The sequence below is a fragment of the Macaca mulatta genome, chromosome 8 (genome assembly GCF_049350105.2).
Source record: "Macaca mulatta isolate MMU2019108-1 chromosome 8, T2T-MMU8v2.0, whole genome shotgun sequence".
NCBI classification, from domain to species: domain Eukaryota; kingdom Metazoa; phylum Chordata; class Mammalia; order Primates; family Cercopithecidae; genus Macaca; species Macaca mulatta.
In genome coordinates, this window is record NC_133413.1 from 15,858,812 (window position 1) to 15,870,201 (window position 11,390).

Genomic DNA, 11,390 nt, shown 5'->3' on the forward strand with positions numbered 1-11,390 from the left:
CTTATATATGCAAAGCATTCTATTTGTCTAAAGTGACGGAGAAGTATTTTTTCAAATATTTAATTTATATTCTTTGAATATATGAATCATTCATTCACCCAATAAAGTAAATGTTCACTGAAATGTGTACTTTTTTCTGTATGTAAATACACTGTAATAAAAAGTTTAAAAATTGCACTGGGCATTTGATATACAAGAGCCAGTGTTGTATGAAGTGATCAAAATATAAGATTGCTGCTCTATAGAATTTACACTTTTTTACTTTATTCTTTGGAATAAACAAAGTGTTTCATATTTTATAATGCAGAATCCATTACATATGTGACACCTGAGACAAAATATCTTGCCACAAACTTATTGAATGTGTTATTTTAGTAGCTATTAGAGGGGGCAATGGTTTTTTCAAGCTGTTGATCAAACATATCACAGGATCATGGAATCAATTTAGTTAGTTGCAACAATTATTTCTACATATATGTGCACCTGCATATAATTAAATTAGAATAGACGTACTTGGCTAGAATAGATTCGAAATGTTCAGAGTGTGACAAATGTGTTTCTTACTGTGGTTCATATTCAGAAAAGATTGAGAAACACTGAACTAGTGTAAGTATTGCTAATATATTTCTTGTGGTCTGCTCCTAGGGCTTTGGGGGAAAAAAAAGGAATTTTTTAGTAAATCTTTCTCTTCATCACGACTTACAGGATTCTGTGTAGCAGCAGTCAGCCCACATACATGCAAATATGTGATTTTGGGGTAGTGAAGGAATATACTAAGTGGAGAACAAATTCTTTTGGCTTCATTAAAAGAAATAATATTGATGGTGCTTGTAATCCTAGCTACTTGGAAAGCTGAGTCAGGAAGGCTGCTTGAGGCCAGGAACCCGAGACTCCAGTGTGCGATAATCACACCTGTGAATAGCCACTGCACTCTAGCCTGGACAACATAGCTAGACTCTGTCTCCATAGAAAGAGGAAGAGGAAGAGGAAGAAGAGAAGGAGGAAGAAAAAGAAGATGAGGAGGAAGAGCAGGAGGAAGAGGAGGAAGGGAAATAACACTGATACTTCTTTAAAATTCCTATTCACTGGAGAGTGGCATCAATATGATATGGTTCCATGTTTCTTTATGCAAACAAAAAAATTATAGAGCCTAAGTACCTATTTAAAGAAAAACTACACAGCATAAATCTCAAGAAAACTCTTACAGTAAGTTAAGAATGTTTCCCAGAACAGGAATAATAATAGAATTCTATAGACATTCCCTTCAGCTTCTTACTGAGAAGACTGCGGATTCCTTTCACTGTTGTAGGAATTTCCCAGTGGTTAAGGACATAAGGATCAAAGCCTGACAGACCTGGAGTTGCATTCCTGCCCAACGACGTTTTTTCCTGATACTCAGATAAGTTACCCAACTCCTTTGAGCCAAGTGCTTTCTCACAGCTGTGAGAGTATTCTGATGAGTATGCTAATGTTTACTTCCTATGGAATGCTGTTAGAACTGGTTAAGAATATGTCCCAGGCCCTTCAGCAATTAATACTTGAAATAGTACTTAAAAATTGGTAGCAGGAGTTATTCAAGATGTAGTAAAAGGTTTCTGTTACATAATTTTGTGTGCTACCCTAGGGATGATTTTTTTCTTTTTTTTTTTTTTTTTTTAAAGACAGGGACTCGCTCTCCCAGGCTGGAGCACAGTTGTGCCATCTAAGCCCACTGCAGCCTCTGCCTCCTGAGTTCAAGTGATTCTCATGCCTCAGCCTCCTCCCAAATAGCTAGGATTACAGGTGCAAGCCACCATGCCCCGCTAATTTTTGTATTTTTAGCAGCGACAAGGCTTTGCCATGGTGGCCAGACTGGTCTCAAACACCTGACCTCAAGTGATCCACCTGAACTCAAGTGATCCACCTTCCTTGTCCTCCCAAAGTTCTGGGATTACAGGCATGGGCCACCACGCCTGGCTGGTCTGTGCCTGGCTGGTCTGAAAACTCTTAACAATGAATGACGTTGTTATATTAGATTATTTTAAGGAATTTAAAGATATGTAATATTGGCTAGCATCTCAGTGTTACCCTTTTCTTAATATTTCCCTGTGACAGATTCTCTGCAGTAGGTTGTTATTCACACAAATCTGGTACTTTACAGAATAGCAATCTGAGCAGATATGTGCTTCCCTTTTGTTCCAGGTCTGCTGTATCATCATCTCTCATCTTTCTTGGGAAAAGACAAAAGCATAGGGTTATATCCTCTCTCTCTCTCTCTCTCTCTCTCTCTCTCTCTGTGTGTGTGTGTGTGTGTGTGTGTGTGTGTGTGTGTGTGTGTTGGTGGAGACAAAGATGAAAAAAACACAGGTCTTTTCGATCCGCCATCTGCGGTGGAGCCGCCACAAAAATGCAGATTTTCGTGAAAACCCTTACGGGGAAGACCATCACCCTCGAGGTTGAACCCTCGGATACGATAGAAAATGTAAAGGCCAAGATCCAGGATAAGGAAGGAATTCCTCCTGATCAGCAAAGACTGATCTTTGCTGGCAAGCAACTGGAAGATGGACGTACTTTGTCTGACTACAATATTCAAAAGGAGTCTACTCTTCATCTTGTGTTGAGACTTCGTGGTGGTGCTAAGAAAAGGAAGAAGAAGTCTTACACCACTCCCAAGAAGAATAAGCACAAGAGAAAGAAGGTTAAGCTGGCTGTCCTGAAATATTATAAGGTGGATGAGAATGGCAAAATTAGTCGCCTTCGTCGAGAGTGCCCATCTGATGAATGTGGTGCTGGGGTGTTTATGGCAAGCCACTTTGACAGACATTATTGTGGCAAATGTTGTCTGACTTACTGTTTCAACAAGCCAGAAGACAAGTAACTGTATGAGTTAATAAAAGACACGAACTAAAAAAAAAAAAAAAAAAAAAAAAAAGAAAAAAACACAGGTAATTCTTAAACTATTTGTTTATAAAGGCAATTAAATTTGAGGTGATGAAGGAATCTTCATTTCTTGTAAGGCTTCAGTAGTATCTGAGAGACCTCACCAGTGACAAACAATGGTGTAATCTCTAGAAAAAAATATACAGTAAGAAGAACTCCTTTTAAACCTGCCCTAACATGCTTTTTTGTTTGTTTGTTTGTTTTTAAGTCCAAAGAATATTGCACCTCTGCAACCAAGTTTGCCTACACATATTATTTAGGAACTTCAAACTGTCTCCCAGTTTTAATGAGGGTCTTCTACCGTAGCATTATTATTTTTTTTCCCCACTCCTAACCTGGTCCAAAGTGCTGAAACTATCGCATACTTTCTTCTAAGGTTGCAATTCAGCATTCAACTGGTATAAATCGAAATATAGTTTTTTTTTCCTGAAGAATATGTAAAAAACATATTTTGTAGAGTGTGAATTGTTAAAAAGCAACGAATCAGCATTGAAAGATCTCGTTCAAGTCACAGTATTGACTTTTAGGTTGCATGATTTGAGGCAGTGAGTTGCCATATACAAGATGATATCTTCTTATGTCTAGCATTAGGGATTAAACACAGTCGTAAGAATAAAAATGCTTTGTAAATTGCAAAGTATAATGTTAAAAAGAATTTGAACTACAATCAGTAGGTATATGAATGATTTCAGTGTTTACATCAGTGGGTACATCGGTTGGTTCAAGGGCATATCTGAGCCACATAAATTTGCATAAAGATTTAATTTACTTATATTTGTATTTACATATTTTCCTCAGCTTTTAGTGGACCCAATTAAAGACGTCTGGCTCCAAAAATATTAAAAAGCATTTTATTATGCAAATGAGTGCTACCTTTTCTATGTTCACCACTGGGTGTCTCTTAACCAGCAGGATGCATGCAACCCCTAGAAAGAGGTTTAGATGAATTATTTGCAAATGTTTGCAAAATGGAACAGAAATAGGCTAAGGTTATCAAAATTGCAAACATTCAAGTCCCATTATGTCTAATGCTGTCAGAAATAGTGTAAATATTTGCTATGGATTAATTAAAATAGTCTATTTACAGGCACACAACGTAGAATCTACTTTTATGCAGATAAGGTATATAGACGAAGAAGTGACTTGAGGTTTGAATTCTGGCTCACCTTGGAGTCCTGAAACTTTGGACACATCACTTATACTTCCTAAGTCTCCAGTGACTCATCTACAAAATTGGAATAAAATGATCTACATTGTCCATGTGACAGGATTGTTGTGAAATCAAATTCAAATCCAATTAAATCTTAACATACTATGTTATATAGAAATCATTAACAACAGCACATATTTGTTTTTGATTGCCTTGCTATAGGTTATCGGCTGGGTAATAATTTGGTAACCAAAAGAGACATGTCCCCTGGGTTATTTCTAGGTCAGCACTATAGTGAAATAGCAAACTAAAAATTTAAAACTCTAAAGATTATAAAGCAAATGGAAGCTGTGTATGATACAAGGGGATAAGGATAACAAAACAGCCAAAGTAAAGTTAACTCATGCACAATTTAATAGTTAACTTCCTTTTAGACCCACTTTTGAATAAGAAGAAAATCAAAGTAAATATTAGGACTTACTTATAAATAAAAAAAGTCAGAGTATATTATTAGACACATGAGATGTGGCCTAAACAGTTGATATGAACTTCCGGGCCTAAGGCAGATTTACTTGAAACAGAAAGTATTGAAAACAGAAGAGTCAAACATTAAATTTGATAAATCAGAAAAATGACAATAAGTAAATATAAACAAGAAATGTAGAAAAAGGAATTTAAAAAATATAAAAATATTTAATTGATTAAAACTAAGATTGTTTTTAAGTAAAAAAAATATATAGTAGGAAGACAATTGACTGCTCCGAATGTTTAAATAAAAAAACGAAAAACACAAAAAGGCAACATTAGGTATTAAATGATATGTCTGTGTAAAGAGAAAATTTTGTATGAAAATAAAATGTAATAAAAGCGAGTTCTGTTGATGTAGAATATTAGAGAACAGTTTTCATATAAAAAAATAGAAACTTAGTCAAATATTTTGCCTCAGAAGAGTCTCCATGACTAGGCAATTTCATGGTGGAATTAAATCATACCTTTAAGGACAAGTAATCCTGTCTTACTAAAATTGATGTAAAGTATAGGACCAAAATTAAAGTCTCTCAATGACTGGATTTAATGAAATATTAAGGGAAAAGTAAGAAAAAAAAAAGAGAAAAAAACTAAAACTGAGTATATGCAATAATTCACGGTAAAGTATTAGTAAACTTAATTCAACAGTTTATTAAAACTGCTACCTCATGAACAAGAAAAGTTCATCCCAATAATAAAAGATACATCACCATTTGCATATCTTTTCATGTCATTTACTCAATATATTAAATAACAAAAATGATTAAAAATCATCTTGATAGATATCTACAAATATGTGAAAAAACATAATATACCTGACTAAACTGTAATTTATATGATAACATTTATGCCTGACTAAAGTATAATCAAGTTAATACTAGAAGGAAGGATTTGTAGTCTCCATGTTACTTGACCTATCAGAGGCTGTTTTTCACTCTTTCAACCTGGAAACACTTTCATCTCTCTTCTCTCTGCTTCCAGGATACCATATTCTTTTGGTTTTTGACCTATCTCACTGGCCTTTTCCTCTTAGACTGTGATTGGCTCTTTCGCCTCTTCTCAAACTCTTCAATATTAGAGTGCCCAATAATTCATTCCACAGACATCTTATATTTCCCATCTATTCTTACTTCCTTGGTATTCCTGTCCAATCTCATTTATTACATACACATACACACACACACACACACACACACACACACACACGCCCTGCACTTCCAACAAGAAATCTAGACTCATATGTCCACCAGCATGCTCATCTATTAGACAAAATTAATAGTTCCACAACTGTGCTCCTAACTTAACCCCCACCCCTACATTCCCAATTCTTCTTTGCAGTGATTAGTGGCAATTGCTCAGACCAAAAAATCTTGATATCATGTTACACTTTCTCTTCCTCTTAATATCCCATATGCAAATCAATTCCTTTGACTCTACATTCAAATCATACTCTCCTTGACAATAATGCTCATCACATAGTGAGGATTAAATGAGCTAACACATGTAAAACATTTAGTGCAATGTTTGGCTAGGAATAAAAATAATTAAAAATAATATTCCTTGAGTTGGCCATTGCAGTAGGGTTATACTGCTTTTATCTCGTCTAATAACTATAACAGTGTAGTCATTAGAATATTAGGCCCTACTATGAACTTCATCTTGCAGATGATAAAACTAAGGCAAACAGGGGTTAACTAAAGTTACAAGCGCCAAGATTTGAAACAAGTTATTGGACTCCAGAGCTGTAGTGTATGCTGAATGCTAGCTATTATTATTAAAAATCATTATCTGTCAGATGAGCCATAGAAATACTTTGAAATATAATAAAAATAATAAAATTTCAAGAAAATCGCCAGATTACATATACAACACCCCAACACCCCAAATAATAGCTTTTCCACACAAGCACAGGGGTCTATGACAAAACTGAATTGAAAATCTATTAACTTAGGCAATAAAAACGCTAAATGACTAACAGGAAATATGCAATGCTTATAAGGAGAAGATTGTTAAGAAATGTTTCTGAACACCACAAAAGAGGTTTAGAAACAAATGAGAAAAGAGCCATGTTCCTAAATAGGGAGACTCAATACTATCAGGTTGGTGCAAAAATAACTGTGATTTTTGCCATAAAAAAAATCATAGCAAAAACTGCAATTGCTTTTGCACCAACCTAACACAAAGATGTCCTTCTCTAAAAATTAAATATAACCATAATTAAATTCCCAACAGAAATTTTTATGAAACTTGACAACTGATTATTAAGTTTATTTTGAAGAGAAAATGCACAATAGGCAAAAGCTTTTCAATAATAGCAAAAACAAAGAACTCACTCTACCAATTAGAAAAAAAAAAAAAAAACCTTCTTACAGCCAGACTTTGGGTTCCTTGCAAGTATATCAACAGAACAGCACAGAGTTACTGGAAATAAATCTGTGTATGCTTGAGAAGGCACTGTATAAGAAAGTTGTATTTCAATTTAGTAACAAAAAATATGACTACTCCAATTATGGTATCAGGGACTATTGGTTTTTCAAAAGAAAGAAAGAAAGGAGGAAGGGCAGGAAGGAGGGGAAGAGAAAAGGAGAGGAACAGGAAGAAGAGGGAGGAAGGGCAGGAAGGAGGGGAAGAGAAAAGGAGAGGAACAGGAAGAAGAGGGAGAAGGGCAAGAAAAGAAAGAGATGGAGGAAGAAAGGATCCTACCTAATACATCAAACTCCAGAAAGGTTTTTACAAATCTCCCTCACTCTTTAACAATGACTTCTTTAAATTTTTTCAAACAACCAACAATTTCATAACACAAGTTTATGGTATAAAACAGAAAAAGCAAAAGTAAAAAAAAAAAAAAAAAAAAAAAAAGATTATTTCATAGCACCATAGACCATGAATCCCTACCCTACCCTAACCCATATCTCTAGAAACATATTCATGAAAGTCAAGCCCAAATAAATTAATCTGGATAGAGGAAAAGCAGATAGTATATAGAGAGTGCTAGAAAAATCTCCCAAGTATTCAGCACTGTGTACACCATGGAAGTATTCTATAGGATAGAAAGTGCAGCTAAGAACCATGGAATTGAAATCCATGTCTGGTTGGCACAAATCATTTAGAAACCCCTCAAAACCTCAGAAGAGACAGAACAGTCACAGTCTGCCTTTCCCTTTCCAACTACAGTCTCTCCAGCAAAACAAACAAAAGAGCTAGACAGTATCCCCCCACCTCAAACTGTAACTCATCAGGAATAATCAAAATAAGTAAGAAAAGTGCTTCAATCATTAAACTTAAATATTATATAATTTTAATAAAACCAAATTCATAGACAGTAAAACATCATTATAAGATAAAAGGAAGATTGTAGACCAAGGGAAAATTCTGAGATTCACTATTATACAAAACATATATGAATTAGAGAGCATGAGGGAAAAATTTATTTGGAAAAAAAACAAACGAATGGAATCGTAGAAAAACTCTAGATGACAGTTACTTGTATTTAGAGGAAAAATATAAAGAGTTAAAAATTATTCATGAAATTATGATGGCTGTGGGGAACAAAGATGACCTAACATAAGAATGATTGCTTTCTCTGAAGTAGAAGAAACCAACACACAAAACTGAAAAGCTATTAAGTGACAAAATAGGTAAAATTTCTCTGAAATGAAAAAAGTGAAATGGCAAAAATATAGCAGGCATCCAAGCAGAACATTCATGTCATCAAAAGGAGAAAAATACCAGGGTGCGCTCGGATTTCTTACGGCAATATTCAGTGCTTGGACTTAATAGAGAAGTGTGTTCCCAAATCTGAGGCAAGGAAGGCATGAACCATTAATAACACTCCCAGAAAAGAATAAAGGCAACAGTCAGACACCCGAAGCATGAAATATTTCAAGGATTAAAAAACAAGCTAGCACTGTTACAGTTCTTTTAGAATCCGCCTAGCAAATTTTCTGGCTTTTACCGGAAAATCCCCCATGCAGGTAAATAAAATGAATCAAAACTAGCAAACAAAACCAATTAAGAATACAAGGAAGGAAGGAATGATTTGACTAATGAACTGAGAAATGGAAAATCCATAATATAAAGAAGACTAGAGATGATGTGTAACTGCAGCCATTTATATGTAGAATCAAGACCAAAGACCCGAGGCAGTTAAAGTTGCAGAACTGAATGTAAATATTATGAATTGTGACAAAGTTAAAGTAATATAATTATCAACAAACTGGAAATGAAGAGAACTGAGGACAAACTGGAGAGCGGCTAATCATCTCCAATTACACTGCAAGGAGTTAACAAAACTGTCTGAAATTAAAACACGGAGCTAATGCATTCAGCTTCTTAATGGTATTTATAATCCTTTATTCTTAACCATAAAGACAAGTTTTACTTTAAAAAGTTCTGTGGTAAAGAAATATTTAAGTTCAGCCAATTTCTAATTTATTATTTTTTTCTATTACATCACATATATTAATTACAAATAGCCTTTACATATCTATATTTATTCTTTTATTTGTGCAAATATATAATTTTATAGTTGCGATATGTTCATGAAATGTTAACAGTAATTTTTTTTTCCTGAGTGTAAAGACTTTGGAGTGGTTTGTGTTTCTTTAAAACTTGACTAAAGTGATTACCAAAAGCATAAACTTTATCTGCATTACAAATCTAATATGATAATGATAACCATGATAATAAAATGATTAGGAAAGCCTTCAGATATCTATGTTTATGAATTAGTTTGTATGAAAGAAAGAAATCTAAATAGAGGAGATTTGCCACAATACCTAAATGAGAGAGGTAAGGAGATTAGCATGTCATGTAATCATGTAAAAAGACATTTGCTGTGCTCGCCTGGCCCCATGGCTTTGTGTCTGAATTCTATAAAGAATAATTGAACACACAAGGTGCAAAACGGATGGAACCAAGAACTGGGTTAACATCACAGTGAAATGGACATGATGGGAAAAGCAGAGCCTTCTGCACACCTCTGCTAAAACGGGTGTTCTGAGAACTCAAGACTTATTTGCTGAACTGTGGAGTTACTAGAATTTGAATTATCTGGTAGTAGATCCTCTGTCACCATTACCAGTCTGCCATGTAGGAAGCTGGGATCAGTGGTAGTGCTGAGATACCACCTCAACTAACAATCCTTGAACAGGAAACAAACAATCCAAGAGGGTTGTTCAGTTCGTCTCAGCTAAGAGGTTCCGAAGAACTACATGATGCAAATGTTGCTGGTTAGAAGCAGTTAAATGCATGTAATTTGACCATATGACTACCCTGGACTCGTGTAACCTTGGGAAACATACTTCAATTACGTTTTTTAAAAAGCTTGAAGATTAGGTGTCCTAAATTCCTGATATTTTAAATGTTTTGGCCTAAAGTTGGACCAAGTGCCTTGAAAATAGATGCAGAATGTTATAATCATTACCATTTATATAAACTAGCCCAAGTTACACATGCTTTGTATTGTTCTTCTCTGAATAGTATTATATATTTAACTTTATAAATGTTCTATAGTAATCTTCCCTGAGAATAATGTTAATTTTGAAAAATACATTGAATTCTAAGATGTTTCCTGGATACACTATGATATGTTTTTTGTTTACATTTTTGTTGGACAACTTAGAAAAGGTTAAGTTTTGAAAAGCATGACAAAGGGTATAAATTGCTAAGACTAATAATAGAACTTAGATATCTAAATATCTGTAGATATTTAGTGATGGGGAGAGGGTGAGAGGAGCTTGTAAAGTTGGTCCAGCCCATAGTGGATTAGGTTAGGTGACTAAATGTGCATTTATAGGTGACTGCATTTTCTGTCCAATAGAAATCTCTATATTATCTTCCCATGTGTAGGACTAAATGCCTGCATGACCGCAAAGTAACTTTAAGAAAATTCTGTATGTCAGAGGGGAATACTGGCTAAATTTAAAGACAGCAACAGGGTGGCATTAACGGAGGCTAAACATATACAATCACACACAGAAATCAAAATTCCTGTACCCAGCAGGTTTTATTCTCTCAGCTTCATCAAATCTTCCAAAGTGTCTTTTAGATTTTCTAATAGATTTCCTTACCTTAGAACTACAGGAACTTTGGAATTTTATCATCAAATTGTTGACTCTATGAAAATGTGTGAAAAGATTGAAACGTATAACAGAATTTTTAAAATTAAAAACCTAATTTCTACTTCCGTTACTGAAATGTTTGTGTTCTGCCTTAACCTATGAGTTAAGTACTTTGATAAGTTTGTACCAAACTCACTTAATGATGAGCCAACTAAGGCTAAGAGAAATTGGGGCTGGCTTTCTAGAAGTAAAAAGGCATTCATGGACAAGTGAATCATAATGTGAGAGGTGCTTATAAAATATATTTTCCTCTTTATTTTAAATATTTATCCAACTTTTAGGTTCATAAAGTAGTTCAGCCACTGTGGAAAGCAGTCTGGAGATTTCTTACATATTTATTTTTGAAGCGTACGTGCAGAGAATTTTCCAAGAAGTGTATGATTCCGCTCCTACTCCTGTTCTTGCACCAGATTTCCTGTCTGGCTACCAATGTGCCTGCCTTTTCCATGCTTCCTAGTTACAGGGAGACAAACAACAATGAAGGAAGACACAGGAAGGACCAGCATCAGGGCTGGGGTGTGAAGGGGAGCACATATTCTTCAGTCAATACAGTAGGTTTTGGAAATGCTTGTGAACATGGATTTAGCTTTCTCAGGGATGGAAATTAGGAAGTGCAAGTGGCCCCGCCTCACACTTTCATGCTATAATGTTAGTGGACTCCATCCTCCATG

General features: G+C 34.8%; 1 protein-coding gene and 1 non-coding gene across 2 annotated transcripts; both read left to right on the top strand.

Moving 5' to 3' along the window:
• The first annotated feature begins 2,348 nt into the window (after nucleotides 1-2,348).
• On the top strand, nucleotides 2,349-2,885 carry LOC718909 (ribosomal protein S27a). The gene is given in 1 exon segment (NM_001193586.1): nucleotides 2,349-2,885. A coding segment is annotated over 1 exon segment (471 nt). The 5' UTR covers nucleotides 2,349-2,386; the 3' UTR covers nucleotides 2,858-2,885.
• A 5,617-nt stretch (nucleotides 2,886-8,502) lies between these two features.
• LOC114680483 (U7 small nuclear RNA) lies at nucleotides 8,503-8,564 on the top strand. The gene has a single exon (XR_003732703.2). It is a non-coding gene; the product is annotated as a U7 small nuclear RNA (small nuclear RNA).
• Nucleotides 8,565-11,390: the final 2,826 nt, after the last annotated feature.